The sequence below is a fragment of the Aythya fuligula genome, chromosome 7 (genome assembly GCF_009819795.1).
Source record: "Aythya fuligula isolate bAytFul2 chromosome 7, bAytFul2.pri, whole genome shotgun sequence".
Lineage (NCBI taxonomy): Eukaryota > Metazoa > Chordata > Aves > Anseriformes > Anatidae > Aythya > Aythya fuligula.
The window spans coordinates 25759714-25778274 of NC_045565.1; the positions used below are offsets into that span (position 1 = coordinate 25759714).

Genomic DNA, 18561 nt, shown 5'->3' on the forward strand with positions numbered 1-18561 from the left:
GTGCACAGAGTTTTTGGACACTTCAGTCTCCGTTCTGAATGGCAGCTGGTCAAAGTGGACTACAAGTCTATCTTCAGCCGGAGGTGTAACAAAGATGACTACCAAACCTGGCATTTGCACAATCAGGTACTTGGACTGTGCAGGGAGGGGATGAGGGGGGTTCCTTTTCAGATATTCTGTAATGCCAGGTGAGAATATACTTGTTATTTTTGCATTCATCAAGACACTGTTCTAACCTGTTGATGCTTTATTTCCCCTGAAGCATATGCATGAATAAATATGGGGCCAGTCTTCTCCAGGCAAGTTAGGGAGATTGTTAACTTCTCTTTGTGTGAAAATATTCCATTTTAACAGCTGGATCTTTTCGCCCTCAGTGCTCAGGGCAATGTAAAACCTCACCTTGTGATTGAATTGTAGGAGGCATTGAACTCTTTGTAGCTCTGTCAGTGACTCAGGAAAATAATTTTATTTCACTTTGCCTCTATTTTCCCTACTCAAAAATGAAAATAAAAACATTTATTCATCCTTCAGGTACTGCAGGTGTCTGTAAAACTCTAGGGAGTCCTTGAATAGAAGACACCAGAGAAGACCAAATTATTTCATTTTATTCAAGGATACACGCTTTCTTTTTCATACATTCTGGCTTATTTTCACAGTGGATATATTTAGGTCCTGAAGCCACTAGAGCTGAGGGAGCTCAGCACTCTCTGAAGATTACTTATGGGTTACTGGCCACCAGTATGATGTCCCACTCCCTGCAGGGGAACTGAACTGTAGCCAGCACTATCGGCACTGTGATTTTCCTGAATAAATCCATGAATTAGAAATGAGCATTAATTAGGCAAGGATGTATCAGCTGACTAAAATCATAGAAGAGAATAAATGAAAGTAATTTAAATGAAAGAAAAGGGAGGACATGTGTGTAACCAGGCAGCCATCTTGGGAATTGCTATTAATGGGAAAGAAGTATTTCAATTAGGCCTTGTCTTCTTTTCTTACTTTTAAGCAGACAAATTATTTCTGGCTCAGAGAAAATTCTGTTTATAACAACTCACCAAAATGTCAAACATTTATTTTATATTATCTATTCCTAGTAACACTCTTGAAAACCTTTGTGTGCAGAAAAAGCCAGACATAACATGCCAGCAAAATTATTTGAGGTCCATAACAAAGCCAGGTCTATCAGGGAAAGGAAAGTGGAATTTGTGCCAACCCCGGGTTTTAGACTTGGGCAGTTCTTCCTGCAGTCAATGTTGTCTGACATAGAAGAAGCCTAGGGGTATGTCCCCATTGCCTTTTCAGGGTAATTCATAGGACTAGAGACACTGACAGATGCTTTCTGAAATGTGATGTAACCAGGTGCTGGCAATGACTTGGGTACCCAGCCATTCTGGGCACATTGTGACTAGCATCCCAACTCAGTGCTGAACACAGTGCACTCATGAGTCCAACCCAGATGTCTTTGAGTCTGCAAAGCCACAGAAAGGGACTAGACTCTTAGCTCCCAACTTTCCGTGTGGTAATTGTATGCTTTCATTGTCTTTTGTATATTTTGACAAAATGCATGGTTTAGGGCCTGGATGCCACTACAGTTCTCTGATTTTCTTTCTCATCTTTCTTCTTTATCTGCCAAAGGGGGAACCTTGTGTCATGGGGGAGAGGAAGATCTATAAAAAACGCAAGCCTGGAGCCCAGTGTTCCCTAGGTCGGGACTATTCCCGAACTGTGGTATCTGAACCTTGTGTCTGTGGTCAAGGAGACTTTGAGTGGTGAGTATGCAATTCTGGTAAATTTTGCAGGGCTTCTTCTTGTAGCATTGGCAGTGGTTGAGCCACTGTCTTGGACAAAAAAATGTGTGGGGAAACTTGGTCTTATGCAGCTTCATGGTTGTGAGTGTACCATATAGCACAACTGTGATCCTCATACCTGTAATGTGAGGGAGGTGTCCCTGTCATTTGCAGGGGAGTCTTGAAATCCAAGTCTGGAATTCAAAAGTGAAAAAAAATGCAAATATTGATTGACATTTTGATGTCCATCATTTTTGAAGAGTGACAGCTTGGACTTTTCTCTTTGGTCCAAAGCATGTCCTTTACAGGAGAAAAAGGGAATTTCTCTGTCCTCACTTCAAAGGTCACTGAACACCTAGGGAGCATGCTAACAAAACATATACTTTTTAGGTTATTACTCCTTTGAATTCCAAGGAACCATTTGCTGCTTTTTCTCGGTGTTTTACTGAGAAATCTCTGAAAATGATTCTTTAACATGTCTGTGCAGCCTGCCCTTGTCAGATGTAGCCGCTTGCTTTGCATGAATATTGATGTTTCCAACTTTATTGGCCATCATTTCTAAACTGGTTTAAGGTCATTTTGAAAGCAGCTTAAAAATAAAAATGGAGAAAGAATGAACCACTGTTTGATATTTCTTGTACACTCAGGGGCAGGACTTAGGGGAATGCATAACAGCTCAGGATCTCTGAAAAAGGAGTTTATATGGGGAACCTCTGATAGACAATACTTCAGAGATTTAAGACTGTCAGTAGCTGTGATGTTTGAGCCTGAATGATCAGAATGACGTTTAAATGAGGTTGAAAATACCCGGGGAAAAGATCAGCTGAGAAAACTGATTTTCGTTTTTATAGGAGGTTATCAGGATCAGTGACTGATGCAGTATCAGTGTGATTCATGAAAACTTCACTTACCTTTGAATCCTGCATTAAGAGTGTGAAGCATGAGACTTGCACACTTATTTGGATCCAGACTAGCCAAGACTCATGGGTTGTTTCAGATCATGGACACACTGATACACTGCAAAAATGAATAAAAATATAGACCAAGGTGTTTTCTTGAATATTGCAGTACTTTGGCTCTACAGGATGTTCAGGGATACAGAGCAGAGATTTTCATCTTATCTGGATGGATGCTTAATTTGTTCCTAATGCCAAAATTACATCTGGGATTCCTGAGCTTGACTCAGGAGATCTTTCCCCGTTGTTCTCATCATGGGAACTTGCAGGATGAACAAGGTATTTTGCCCTGCAATGTCTGCCCTTGGCATTCGCATATGCCTCTGAGCTGCACCAAGAACTGATCTCCAGAGATGCTTATGTCTTTGCTCTTTTTTTTTTTATTATTATTTTTTATTATTTTTCTCCGGCTTTGTGCCTCACCAGCTTTATAATTTCACAGTGAAGCTTGTCTTTTCTAAGCTGTAAGTGGAAAACTGCGGTAGCTAAATTGGCCTTAAGTGCTGTTCTGCCTTGAAAAGGGTTTGCATCAGAATGCACCTTTTCATTTAATTGACCTGCTCCTTGCATACGTACAGTATCATTTTTGTTTAAGTTTCCCAGTAACATGAGAGAATATTGCTGTTAACCTTGTCAGTCCTGCAGAAGAAATGCAGTTAGAGGACAGCAAGCTGGCTTTTGTTTCAGATTCTGCACTGCCAATGGAATCGTTAACTGGCTTCCAATTGTAAAATTGTTACAGCTGGTAATGGAAAATCAGAAGAACCAGCTTCAATTTAAGGGTGAGATTTGATGCTAGTCTGCAGGGCTAATTGGAAGAAGGTAGTTTGAAAAAAAAAAAAAAAAAGAGTAGTGCTGTAAATGGGGTGCTAAGCTTGAGTTGTCTTAAAGGTGATTTTCAAAGAAGAAGAAAGGTGGACTCATGGGCTCTGACTTCTAAAGGACGAGGCAGTTCTTTAGACCATGGAAAGACACACATTTTTCTAGGATATGATTCATCTGCCACCTTTTGGATGTCCACATGAGAATGGGAGATGCTGAAAAACACATTTTTGCTAACTAGGAGAAGGATCTATACAGGGAGCGTATGGAGATAAGTCCCCATTGTATGTATCTGTAGTTGGAGAGACAGCTCCTACTCTTTCAGTTGGTGCTTTTGAAAAGGAAAGATGTCCACTCAGGCTTTTCTGGCAGTATTTTGGCCTGCTTCTTGTGTGTGAAGTGAGCATGTCCCATGGAGATTCAGAGAAAGGAGGAAGGTTGGCAACTGGGGTTGTGTGTGTGCACTGAACTGCAGGACCCAAAACATTGTCTCCACACCTCTCCAGTAAGTAGGTTTGGAGATTTTTTTCTGGTCACAGAGCATCCCACCCTACTACGTTTGATTTCATTTGTCCGCTGAGAGCTGTGCAGACAGAACAAATGTCTGTGGGAGCCCTACAGCGCAAGCTGTGACAGCTGTGTTCCCTCTCATTTGGTCACAGAGCCCTTGTTGCAGTGATATCAGTTTCCTGCTGTTAGATATAAGGCTGATATGAATTTCAGGGGCATAAAACATAATCCAGGACCCCAGTTCGACAGCCACTCGCAAGTTAAGATTGAGGTGATTCTGGAAACCCTCAGTCATTTTAAATAGAAAACCTTGGTCTTTTTTTTTTTTTTTTTTTTTTGACAAAGAATGGCAGAAGGAACTCAGGAGTGTTATTAAAATGCTCACTGATCTTTATTTTTTTTTCCCCTTGATTCTTTATTTACTCTGTCAAGATAGTTTTTCTGAGAAAGACAGCACAGCAGCTGGACTTGATTATTTCCTTAACTTATGCAAACCCTGGGGCTTATGAGAAGGAAGGTGGGCAGCATGTGAGGTTTTAATATACATTTACCAGAAGTTAATGAACAAGCACAGAACCTTGAGGGCATACAGCAATGTTGTCTTTAATTTTATTAAATATTTATGCAGCTCTTTTCTTCTTTAGGGCAAAGTACAGCTCCTCCTGAATATTTTTAATTACCAAGTCACTGCCAGGCATTTTTGACTGTGCAGGTCGGACCCACTGAGAATGATTAAATTGAATGTTGAGGGAAAGAGCATTAGGGAATCTCTGAACCTTTTAAAGTAGCTTGCAGATTTTTTGCCCTCCAAAAAAGTAGCTGGGGTCACTGGGGACATAGCACAATTTTGTCTTACCAAAGGTCTTCCTGGAGACTTTCTTGCCGGCAATTCAGACACTGAATAGGTAAAAAGATAAAGCTTGGAGTATCCTAAAGGGCAGAGAGCGTTTTCAAGGCAGTGGCTTCTGCAGTATCTCTGTTTACACAAAGGTTTAATTTGTTGGCATTTTTTAACGTGCTTTGGGCAACAATCCAGATTGCCTTTTTATTTGCCCCTTGAATCCAGCCTGCCAATAAGGGATATACATACAAACCTGAGCAAGAGCCTATTAAAACTTTTGGAAAGCTTTGGATTAATCCTATTGCTTCATCATAATATTGGCATGCAAAAGCATCTGTAAAAAAAAATAAAAATAAAAAAAATCTTAGATGCAATTAGGTGTGTTTCCACTCTCTGGTGCTCTAAAGAAGCATTGGTACTCTGGATTACCTTCCCTATTTGACATAATATCATGTAATCCTTAGTTTACCAAATTGGCAGTAATTTTTAATTTAGTGTTGGGAAAAAGAACAAAACAAAACTGTGTTTTTCTTTCAGGCCAATCATAGCTTGGTCAAAGAGAAGGGAGGCCATTAACATACGTGTCTGTACACACACACAGGCTAGTTGTTCAGGAAGCATTCCTACTGTTTTACATTCCTAAGTGCTTCCTTGTGGAAAAAGTGTCATTAGATCTTGGAATTAATCTGGATTATTCTGAAAACAAAGATTGCAAAAAGGAAGCAAAGCAAAAGAATGAAAAGAAATTAACAATACAATTTTCTTTCTGAATTTCTGCACCTGTTTTGTTACCAAATGAAATGCAAGTCCTCCAGTGCTCTCTAAGGCTGGAAATTCTGGTGCTGTCAGGTCTCTCACACCTTCTGTGAACTGTTCATGCACCTCTAACTTATCAAGCACTTTGTCTCTGAATGAGCCTAATCCACCAGGTCATGCCCTCCCGAAGAGAGCCACCAACACGTGCACTCGGGAATAAAAACATCACTGAAAAGTGAGTGAAATCCAATGAATGGGTACAGCAATGCACTCATGACTTATTGTTTCCATAGTGACTATGGCTATGAGAGGCACAGCAACAACCAGTGTGTCCCAGCCTTCTGGTTCAGCCCATCTTCCCTGTCCAAGGATTGCAGTATTGGTCAAAGCTACTTGAACAGCACTGGGTAAGCGAACCTTTCCATCTCTCTGGTTTTGGTAGACAAGAGAACCTGGATGGTCTTTTCCTCTGCATCCCTCCTGGCTCTTTTCCAGTCTTATTCATGAGGTAATGTTTGCAGCAGCAGCTGTATGGAACATTGCCTCATTCCTCAGAGACAGGGAGAAGCATATTAACATAAATGACATGTAGATATTGTATTGCTATCAAGTGATGTATGATCTCTGGAGCCTAGGCTTGGAGCTTCTCTTTGCTGCAAAATTAAAACACGAATCAGGAAGGTGTATCTGAGAAGCAGATGAACATTTAAAAGGGCAAGTTCAAGGTGTTTCCCACTGTTTCTTATTGAATCTTGTTCTATCTTAAAGCTCTTATTTATAGCAGCTTCTGGGGAGGCTCCAATGAGCAATTTTTAGCCTCATGAATTTTCCCCCCTCCTGCCATTTTCACTTTGTATATACAGTGCCTTGAGATTTCACACAAGCTACATGTGCTGGTTTCTCTTGGTTTTACCCAGAACAGATGGCAAGTGTTGGTTTATTATGGTAGTATCATTTTGCAAATGCTATTCTGTTGTGCGGGGGATTCTCTGAAATGGTGGTTGTACTTGATGATGCAAAACTGCGATGTTCCTTCTCAGGCACTGAAGGCCCTGAAGATTTTTCAGGGCTGTTTCTGAGTCGTGGGTCCTGAATGCTCATTTATTATGACAGGGTCATTTATGGCTGGTAGTTGAAGGTGGCTGAAGGAAGTGGGGCTGCTGTGAGTTTGGATTCACTTTGCTTCAGGGATAACATCCCCCTCACCACCCCTCAGTTTAAGAGTTGCTATAAACATGAGATGTAATTACAGGAACCCTATAATTCCCTACAGGAACCCAATGTGATTGCTTGTAGCCTTCTTAACAGAGGGGCAAGAATGCAACAGCTGGACTCTGGATCTTCTTAACCAACCCTGTACTTTCGTGTGAAATTACTAGAAAGGGTTAATTCCTCTCAACAACTCCGGGAATAGCCATGTGTCTTGCAAGTTTGCTAATCTCTTCCAAGCAGAGCCAAGAGAAAAACAAAAACACATCATTGAAAATTTTTAAAATTGAACTGGACAAAGCCCTTGCCAGATTCTTCCAAGTGCCTTCTAGCAGAGTGGAGGCAGACACAATGTAATAAAAAGCTGGGATGCAGAGGACAATCCTGCAGGCATAGCGAGTTGGGGGAATTCTTTGCCTTTCAACAGCACAGAGTAATTCACTTCCACAGTGTCTGACTGTTCTCACTGGTGCTGCTGAGAATCTCTGGAGAAGGTTGAATTGTGATTTGTTTGGCTTTCTCCAATTTAAAAAAGTATGAGATTTCTTTGATTCCTTCTTTTAGTGACAGAATCATGCAGGCAGTTAGCCTTTGAGAAAATGCATGCATTAATATGGGGAAATAAAACTAAACAAAGAAAATTTTCCACCCACTGCTTGAGCCCAATCTCCTTTTGTTACTGCTCCCCAGGTACCGAAGGATTGTGTCTAACAACTGCACAGATGGCTTGCGAGAGAAGTATATGGCCAAGGTGGAGAAATGCCCTGGAAAAGCACCTCGAGGACTGCACATCCTCACCGCTGATGGAAAGTTGGTCACAGAGCAAGGGCAGAATGCCACTTTCATCATCCTTATGGACGAGGTGTGTTACCAAGCCCAGCAAGCCTTTCATAGTGTCACAGGATCAGTATTATTTTCCCTTCACCTGTCAGGCTGTTGAGAAGAAAAGAACAGTCAGGCAGGTCACAAAACGATGAACATTCCTGAGACTTGGAAGAATGCAGGAGAGGGCTGTACATGAAATGTAGAAACAAGTCAAGTCAAATGTTTATTTGGCTGGTTTTCCTGTCTATCAGTGAGAATGAAGATGATGCTCAAGAAAGATAGGAGATTTGATTAAAAATTTATTTCTCCACTAGTTTCTTGTTGCTTCTGAGCTGCAGTTTAGGGAGTTTGTGAGGCAGAGATGGAGTCTCTGTGTTTAATAATTCTCAGTTTCTGAGTTGCAAACCTTTAGTTCTGTCTTAGGTGAAACATTGTTGGGAAAGGTTATGAACACTGGGGAACATTTTTGGTTTTATGGAGAGCAGAGAGGGAAGTTCAAACATTATTGCTTTGCAGTAGAAATTGAGGCTTCTCAACCCACTTCTGTGAGTAGAGGATACAGCCTCTGTCTGATTTGTTTGTGATGCAGTAGGATTCCCTCTGTTAGTCTCAATTACCTCTGCTTGGTGAGCATATATGGTTCTTTAAAGTTTGTGGACCAGCGAACAATTGGATAAGTAGGGCATTTAGTAAGTCTTTGGGCTGGAAGGAGGGTTTTTCAAATGACCTTTTACCTCTTCTGGTCTGGTTTGATTTTTAAAGGTATATGTGTCTGCACTGCAGGAATCCCTGCTCTCTTTGCAGCTGCTACATTCCCCTACTGGGAATTCCTGACTGCCAATGGAAGGTGTACTTGGAGGCTCGAGGTCAGATTGGACACTGATTTTCCCAGCATGGCTCGTGGTACATCTGTTCTGTACTTAAGAGTAAACTCACAACCTTACTTCTGCCATCTTCGAGTATCTCAGGAGTGGCAGCCAGGGAGCGAGGTGGTGCTGGAGAACCAACAGTACATTTTGTCATCTACTCTGCCCCATGTACTTTGTTTTGGGATAGTACCTGGGTACAGCTGGTAGCCAGACAGGTCGTGGTCATGAACATAACCCTGCCTCTGACAACAAGCAGCAGTAGATCTCTAGGAAAATCTTATTAGGAACAGAACAAATGTTGTGTTTCTACCCCTCCCAGTCCCAGGTGTAGCTTCCATCAGCTTAGACTTTCAAGAATACAAGCTGTTGAAAGTCTGAGCATACTGCAATAGGGAAGTTTTTGTGTTTTTTTTTTTTTTTCTTTTTTTTTTTTTTTTCTTGTGATACCTTATTATTATTTTTTAAACACACACACTTCTATTAATTTAAAATCTTATGCAGTAACTAGACATTTCATTGGGACCACACTAATCTGACAGGGCTTCTTTACATACTTCCTCAGAGGTTCATGCCTGCTCTGCTTTTATACAAAGGGGATTTCTTGTCTACCTGGCTGATTCTTTTATATTCTGCAGACTTGACATGGTAAGACGATTTGTATAGACACTAGTGAGTGGGAGTTCAGAAAAGAACAGACATAATCTAAAAATTAGGAATCTAGTAGTAATTTATTAAGGAACTCAAGCGGAACTGCTGCATACAAAGAATGATAAACAGATGGGGAATAAGTCAGCAGTCAAAGTAGCTGCAGAGTGGAGCCTTTACAAGGCTTCAGAGACTGAAGAGGCAGCTGAATAAATATGTGAGGGAGTTGACTATCCTTTGTTAAAAAATAAGGATAGTTAGAGAAACATTTCATTGAAACAGTTTTTTTTTTTTTTTTTTCTAAGAAGAGTATTTTCAAGAACGTATATTTTTTGGGTGAACAGCTTACTCCACAGAGAGCCGTATGTTGAGTTGGTTTCTTAAAATAAAAGGTCATTTTCAGAGGAAAAAATCACACTGAGATTTTGGGCAAAAAAGTATTCCAGTCTTTCAGTGTGAACCTGAGACTGATTGAAAGGACAATTAGCAAAACAAATGAGTTGTCATCAAATTACTAAGGAGTAATTTACAACATTTTAGTAATTAGTAAACCATTCCTGAAGTCTTTATTAGTACATATCTTGCTGTCACACAGATTAATTCCAGCCTCCTTTCACCTTATCTACTCAGTCTGTTTCTTAGTGGTTGGCATCGCACCCATGTCTGCACTTACCTTCTGAGCCACACAACAGTCTGACAAGCCCTCCTATGGTACGTGTGTGGCCTCCATCCCTCCTTTCTGCTCTTCTGGACTAACCCTGATCAGCAACTTTGTGCTTAGCCATCAGTTTCTTTCTACCTCCTAGAAAGACAAACACCCTCGATATACTGGTGTGAGTGACTGACCTTTATGTTGTCCAATGGTAAATGAATATTTTCTTATAGCTAGTGGAAAACTAAATTTCTCAGGATTTACAGTTTCAGCCTTCATAGTATTATTCACAGTGGTAATTCAGAATATGTGCGTGGTGACGACAATGGACAAAGAGAAGCAGAGTGACTGATTTTGCTGTGTTTTTAGAAGTATGGGGCTGGGCTGTGATTTGAACTGTGTATATATGCAGAGGAACATGAGGAACTGAGAACCTTTTTTGTTTTTATAATTAAAAAAAAAAAAAGAAAAAAAAAAAGCAAGTTTGAGTTTGAGCCCAAAGAATTAAGACTGCCAAGATGTTGTATGGAGTTGTGTTCTTGACCAGATCTATGTATATTTTTTCCATCTGATCATTCCTGTGTATCCCCAGCTGCCCTCTGAAGGATACATAAATGCCCCTCAGGCCTAAATGGTTGTTTATGTGGCAGCTCCACTTATTGCGCTGTTCTGTTCCATTGTCTTCTGTTTATGTTGTCTCACAGCTTCCCTCTTTGAGTAATTATAAGGTGATGGCATAGCTTGATAACAGGGTTGTAATTGCAAGTGAGCTGAGAAAGCAAGCAGTGACTATTCAAAGAACAAGCCTGAGCAAGTATAAGAGCTCTGCATATCTATTAGTAGATTACTAAACTGTGTTTATAGAAAGAGATAGCCACATCCATACCATATTTTTATGCAAGCAATTTAAGAGCTTCATTAGAGGAGCTGCAGCTTTTGATTCAGCATCAATGAGGTTGTGGGTCTGTGAATGCAATGGGAAGAAGAGTTCACTCCCAAGCCTCTTCTCTGCCAGCAGTTGCTTTGTTTCTGATCCTTGGTGCTCTGCACTGAGTTCCTTTACCTTTGCCTTTTGTGGATTATTTGTGGTTTTATGACCAAAATATATCATAGGTATACAGGCAGGAAAACTGTAACTGAAACTTCCAGGCTAGTCTTGATGGGGAGATGGCTTTGAAAGGCTGTTACATGGCAAAACACTTTTCCACCCATCCCACTACCTTTTTCCTGCTCATATGCAGAGCTCCGGTTTTTGTGACAGCCTTTAGCTTTTGGTAGTTTACAGAGCTGAAAGCAATAAAATGCGCCTCTTGAATATATATGGAAAACAATGATTTTTACCCATTTGAAATGCTTCCAACCACTTTTATTTTAATTTATATTCATAAACGTCTGACATCATGTATGGGCTAACACATTTCTTTTACTATTTTATATACTGGATACAGAGGTATGGAAGGGAGAAAGGAAAGATTAGTGTGATGAGCTAGATTTTCATTGAAGACCAAACTCTGATAATTGCCTGGGAAGAGCATCTGCTATTGCTTAGCCAGAAAAAATCTGTTCCTGTTTCTCCACTTCAAACTTTCCCCTTTCAAATAGAATCGGACTGGAGAAGCAAGGACAAAATAGAAAAGAGAATTGTAAGGCAGGAGAGGGGAGCTGCAAAGATAGGTGCAAGAGTGGCATCCCGAGGTCACCAGTGATGAATCCATCCCAGATCAAATTTTTATCTCCTGTTCAGTGCCTTCCATATGAGATGAGCTTGTGGTCTTAGAGCATTCTCTTGAGAAGTAGTTTTGAAGGGCTTAACAAGCTGTGGGAGTCTTTCTATCAAATAACTGAATATCTCAAGAGTGTAATTTTGTCCTTGCTAGAGAATTCTGCTGAGTGATGACAAAAAGAAAAAAAAAAAAAGCACCTATCTATGAAAAGGATATTATTGGCAATATTATAGATAGGTTCTACTGTCAATTCCACTCTATTCATCTATGTTTTCTTTTTGGTTTCTACTGTATTTTTAATGTCCTAGTATGACAGAGGTGAAAATGGTGCCTTGATAAATTCAATAGCAAAACTCCCCTGGCTCCTGTGATATGGGAATGGTGGAGCAAGAAAGGAAAGAAATCTAACACCTGTAACCAAATACTCATATTTCAAAATCTACATAATAGACCTGATTAGATGGATGTGTATTTGAAGACTCTTAAGTGTACACTCGAGGGAAATTCATCCCTGAAAATAGCCTTTCTGTGCCCTGATTTGTTAATGCAAGCACAGCCTATGGGGAAGATAAAGTTTGTGGGGCATGCTACAGTCCTGATTAGGACTACACAGAGGACCATACTGCAGTGTAGTCTGGCTTATTGTCTGAGCTCCTAGGGTTTCCATCTAAAGGACAAGATCAGGTGCACTTTTGGGACCAGGACCAGTAGCAGAATGCACCGTCCTGGCTGTGACAGTCCTGCCGTTGCCACTTACACAGGCCAGTGGATGTAGGACCCTGCAGGGTTTGAACTGGCTGTGAAGAGATAGGAAGTACATAAGAACTGGCTGCGAGTTCCATGGTTGCTTCCCCTGCTTAGATCAGTACTTACTGGAACTGACATTAGCTTTGATCCTGACCTTGCACACTCAAAGCAAATGCAGCAAATGGTGTTTATGAAATGGCCATGAAATATTGTTGTATTGTTGCATTTCCTTTTTATTATTTATTTATTTATTTATTTTTAAGAACAAAAGAAAACCAAACCCAACACACAAAAAATACATCTAAGAGCAGGAATTTTTGCCATCCCCCCATTTTTTTTTTTTCCTCTGGAATCTCACTCTCATCAATATTGGTGAAGATTGTTTTTACTTTGGGGCTGGGAGCATCTCTAAAATGTAATGGTATTTTCACTCATAGTGAATGCAGTGGAGCCTTTTTCATGATAGGAAATTACTTGGGCCAATACAGTTTATATATATATATATATATGCACACACAGAAAGCTGCAGAGATTTAATCTGGGGTGTAATTTTATTTCAGTTTAGTGAAATCACTGCAGTGGGCTTTCACTCTGTTTAAATTAGCCTTGTTTTGTGTTACTTTTAGTCAGCTGGGAACAAGTACATAATAAGGCTCCTAGAAACTGAAATAACAGACACTTCTATAGTTCAACTACAGTGGTTTAAAGCATGATTTAAATTAAAACAGTGCAGCTGCTGCTTCTAGACAATACCTGCAATGCTGGAATCTCTTGTCTGTTGTTCTCCCCTTCATTTAATAGCTGTCATTGACAGTAATCATAGAAGGGATTTTCTCATCATCTATTTCATTCTCCTGTGTATCATGGGGCCCTGTCTCTGTGTTGACTGACATTAGACAAAAGCTGTCAGTGCTCCATGTGGGACTCAACCTGTATAAATTCAGCCATCCAGAAGTTACATGTCTGGCTGAAATTAGTTATCTAGACTTTTTATCATCAGGGTATGGAGAAGGATATTTGCAGAAGATAATCCATGTCACCTGTCTCAGTTATCTTAGGACAGGATGTGTTGGTGTCTTGTCTCTCTCTCTTCAATTGGCTATTTAGGATGCCTGAAAAACTAACTTAGGCTTGACTTACAGTATCTCAGTAACCAGGTTTTGTTTCTTTGGAATATCTTTAAGAGCCACCTCAACTATTGCTCTGTCTTCAAAATATCCCTGAGGCTTCCACGTACACCTGGGAATTCCTCTCCAGTTAGGATCTGGACTCCTATCAGTGTAGTGTCTCCCATCTTTTTGCTTCTGATGGAGATGCTTGTTGGATGTCAGCCATTCAGCAAAGGGTTGTGCAAAGCAACCCTTTATGCATCACTTCAGCGATACATAATCCCCAACTGTGCATTGCACCAGATGAATCAAACACAGTCCCCTTGATATATGCACCTTTGGCACTATACCCTCTTTAAATCTCTAAACCCAAGATGAGGGAATAACACTTCTTTACAGGTGCAAATGCTCATCTACTTTAAGTGTTGCTGGTATATAATTAGCTTGATTTGAGTCAGGCCCCTTTTGAGACTGACAGAATGAAGCTAAACTTTTTTGGTAAAGTTAAGAATTTGCATCCATGTTAATGAAATAGAGCTAAGCAGTGGGACAGAGGGAAGTCTTATCAACCCAGTTTCCTAATCCAGCCTTTTCCGTTGCAGGGTGATCTCCAGAGGACAAACATTCAACTTGATTTTGGAGATGGCATTGCAGTATCCTATGCAAATTTTAGCCCCGTTGAGGATGGCATCCGGCATGTGTATAAGAGTGCTGGAATTTTTCAGGTGACAGCCTATGCAGAAAACAGCCTGGGCTCTGATACTGCTGTCCTCTTCCTGCATGTGGTCTGTAAGTAGTTCCTCCTGCTTGATTCCTTGGGCGAAATCCTGACCCCACTGAAAATCCCCCTAAATTCAGTTGAGTCTAGGAATACATGCAAACCCCACATATATGTGCAACACACACTCTACCAAAGGCTTGGATTTTTAGATGCTCTTCTATCTTGCTAAGTAAATTTTATTGAATGAAGAGAAAGGGAAGCATCTTTTAACAAAAGTATATCTTCTGTACTCATAGGTACAATGAAAAGCGTGGAAATGGTTCTGAAAAGGTTAAAGGCCAAATAGCAAATGAAACAAAGTCCAAATGTATGTTTTCAGTGTGCTTCGGATACCAGGAGGTTTAGATTAATCTACTAAATTCTGATTCAGAATTTGGGAATTTTCAGTGTTAATTAAATAAGACAAAAATCATTATCCTGAACATACTTCCTGTGATATTAATATACTGAGGACTAATATGCTACTTTTCATGTTTGATATGTTTGACATGCACTCCTGACTTTCCCATCCTATTTTTAGATCAATGCAATCTGTCTCCACTTGGCACGTGAGCAGATTTGTAGAGCCCCTTGCTGGCTTTATCAAAGCTTGAGGAAGGTGTGGAACTAAGGATGAGACCAGAAAGATCCTGGTTCTTTGTCCTGCTCTCAGAGTACTAGGTCTCCTGGGCAGGGATCTCTGTCTGCATTCAGATGTACCTCTTCAGCTGTGCCCCTAACGGTGTTTTCAGCCATGTCCACATCTCCCTTTGCGTGTCAGAATGCCTTCTGTGCTGTCTGCCTTATACTTTTGCTTTTCCACTGAAAGGAAGAAAGTCAGACATTTCCAAAATGCAAGAACTATTTTCTTCTTTTAAATTTCAAGCTCCCTATGTGAAGGAATAAATGTTCCTTGAAGCTTTTATTATGCTCATAATTCCCTCAAAGTCAATCATGGCTGCATTTTACAACCTGTTATTAGAGCATTAACTGTTTTTTCCTTCACCTTGGTCCATTAACTGACAAAAGTGATGGTTACCTGGTAATAACAACGAATTTTGTATGGATTATCTGATTTTCTCCCAGGAACTGCTGTTCCAGGTAGAGGATTTCAGAGCAGAATGCAAAGAGGGGCCATTGCTTTGGCCTTTTTGTGCTACTCTGCTCTCTTTTTCTTCAGCATCTCAGATCTCTCCTTCGACTTCTGTAGCCTTCTTTGATGGTCAGATTTTCATTATTTCTAGAGAAATGCTTTCCACGCGTTTACAATACTTCAGTACTAGACTTTCAATGTATTTGGATATGTTAATCAATATAAGAGGTTTTCCAGTGAAGTTCAAATGTCCAGACAAATTGCCTACTGCCCAGACAAATTCACCCTTATTATAACATCTGTCTGGTTATGGAACCCTGTACTGAAAAAAAGGAGAAAGAAGGTCCTGGGCTTCAAGCAATAGTAGTTTTTTCTCCTTCAGTTTATCCCCTCATCTTAAAGGAATTGAAGATTTTAGTGTTTTTCCTCTTACCATGCACTGTTAGAAAATATCTGGGGAAACCTGCTATTCTGAGTACTTGCTACAGACAAATTTCAGGAATGACTCTGATCCCCTTTGAAAGGAAAAGAAAAAAAATAATAAAACAAGGTCTAGAAAGCCAAAACCAAGAACAGGGGCCTGTTGTGCTAGGAGCTATATGTTCTGGTGGTAAAAGAACAGCTCTTACATTCCAAAATTCTTGTGATCCATGTAGGTGAAGTGATTGATGCCCCTATTTCAAATCTGGAGATCTGAGAGGTAACGTAAGAGGTTGTCTCAGTTAAAATCAGCAAATTTCCTGCTTCTCCAAATTAATGTTTTATAAAAAAAAAAAAAAAAAAAAAAAAAAAAACACAAAAAACAAACTCCTTTCTTATTTCATCCTTTCCTTCTCACAGTGATAGTCTATCAGTTTTCCATGTTTTAAAAAGGTACCAACCAGTACCAACCAGAAAGGCTCACTGTGTAATATGCACCCGGTTATCAGCTAGAAGTCAGCACAAGCAAAACCCAAAAATTGGACGAGAAGGAATAAAATGGAGATAGTAGAAAAAGCTATAAGTAAACAAACAAAAAATTTTGTTTTTTTGTTTCTTCCCAAAGACTTTTCAAGGTCAGACCAATGTCAAAATAATACTAAGGTTTTCCGTTCTTGCCCCAAATCATTAATCTTTCTTTTGGACACCTTCTACAGAGAAACTGTCAGGACATATTTAATTGAGCCATAAATACCTCATATGTAATCAGATTTACAGGCTAAAATGATTTGCCCACTAATCTTAGTAGCTCAGTGGATATGTTTTCAAGAAAACACCTTCTTTCCCTTGTGTCCTGTCCCTCAAGACTACGATAGCAGGCTGCCCTATCCAGTGCAAAGGCAGTTCATTGGTCTCCCTCAGCATGCATTTTAAAACATCTGTCTTTTAAACACAGTGCTGACCCTGTCTGAAATTAGCACTGTTAAAAATGTTCATCTCTGTCTCTCATAGAATTAAGAGTGGAAAAAAAAAGTGTGATTTTTGTTAATTAATCTGGTATTTTTTTTCTGTTGCTGATTGACTGCTGAAATTCTCTTACATGTCTGTAATAGAGTCTCACTGCTAAAGTGCTTTGTTTTGCTTTGATTTATTTAAAGGAAAGATCCTTGCTGTTCACAATTGAGCGGAGAGGATTTAACTCAAAGCCTCTAATAATGAACTGTTTATTCCTGCAGGTCCGGTAGAACACGTCCATCTGAGTGTCCCTTTTGTTGCCATCAGGAATAAGGATGTCAACATCACTGCAGTAGTTTGGCCCAGTCAAGCAGGCACACTTACCTACTTCTGGTGGTTTGGTAACAACACCAAGGTATGGTTCCCTTTTGGCTCACTTTAACTTCCCAAGCTTGTGCCAGTGTGTGAACTCTCTCAACCATAATGAAAACTTCTTGCCTTTGCTTATTTTTTGTGCTTTTTTTTTTTTTTTTTTCTTCTTAAAAAAGGTTGTCATTATCTGAACTTAAACCTTTCTGAATTTGTTTCCTCCCGTCTCATGTTGTTCTTAGAAGTCATTACTTTTTTTTTACATGTGGTTATTATCAGCCCTACTGAGCTTTGAAGAACACTGTTATTACTAGAATTCACTTGCAACTTAACTGAATTATATACTACTATGTATGGGATAATACTGGCTTTCGATACTGTTTAAAAACCGATGGTGTTCAAATAACCATGGGTGTTTCTATTATGTGCCAGTATGCAGTATATAATGCTGGATTCCAACACAATACTTTAAAGCTGTTGGTGTTCAAATAACCTTTATTAAACTGGACAACTGTATCTAGAATTTTAAGCTAGACCCTCAACGAACTGTTTGTATCTGTCCACAACTATTGTTCACAGCCTGGATATATATTAGTGACAGAGGTGAGACTTCTTTGTAGCGAACTTTCAGGGTATCGGCAAAAATTTGTTATAAAGTGCTTTTTTTAAAAATCAATAATTAAAGTAAGTGAAACTGCAAGTTGTGGTCATGGTTTCAAATAGAGAGAGCAGAATTGCTTATTAGCTACAGCTTTTGATGCAGGCTTTAGGAATGAGACAGATGACACAAGTACTGTCTTCCATTATTACAGTTCTGAAATGTACAGCCAATAATTTGCAATTCAGTATCTGCTTTTATTTACAAAAGGCAGCTTAAGTCACGTCGTTGTCTATATTATTAAATTGCAATTGAAGGTGAGCGCTGAGGTGGGATGACAGTAGGAAAAAAATGGGGATTTTACATGAAATAGGGAACTTGGGATAAAAAAATAGCAGACAAGTATTTGATTTTCTCTTTAACAAAGCTGCTTGTGTTTTAATCTCTTAACCTGACTACCAATAGTAGCAGGATCCAAGAAAAAAAAAAAAAGAAAACTGAATGCTGTGTCTGCTGGGATTTTACATCAAGTTAGGACACACACTGGAGAACTCACCTGTTTTTATGGAAGCATAAGAGGAGGCACCAGAAGACCTCAGGAACAAAAACTAGTTACTGCAGCTTGGAAAGTTGCTGTGCCCTTGCTGAGTGATGGCTACCACCCATGTACATAGATTTAGTTCATGTAGTTCATGACAAATATAGGGTAACTCCACATAGCTCATACTGTACTGAGAGGGAGAGGGGGGAATGCAAAATCGCCTTTCAGCTCAGTTATTTTATGTTCCGTGCTCATGCATGGACAGACATTAAGGTATCTGAGACAGTTTAGGCATCAATAACTTGATTATCTCCTTAAGCTTTTGAGTTCATCTGGGTGCCAGAGTTTTCCTGCAACAACTTTTCTCTTTAATG

At 39.8% G+C, this 18561-nt stretch overlaps 1 protein-coding gene across 1 annotated transcript in view; it reads left to right on the plus strand.

Annotated features, from left to right (window-relative positions):
• Window positions 1-18561, plus strand: part of SORCS3 (sortilin related VPS10 domain containing receptor 3) — a 275315-nt gene that overhangs the window by 239839 nt on the left and 16915 nt on the right. Inside the window, exons 15-20 of the mRNA XM_032191225.1 lie at window positions 9-126; window positions 1636-1769; window positions 5966-6079; window positions 7572-7743; window positions 14055-14241; window positions 16961-17094. Coding sequence (XP_032047116.1) covers window positions 9-126; window positions 1636-1769; window positions 5966-6079; window positions 7572-7743; window positions 14055-14241; window positions 16961-17094 — 859 coding nt within the window. The remainder of the gene's footprint in view (window positions 1-8; window positions 127-1635; window positions 1770-5965; window positions 6080-7571; window positions 7744-14054; window positions 14242-16960; window positions 17095-18561) is intronic.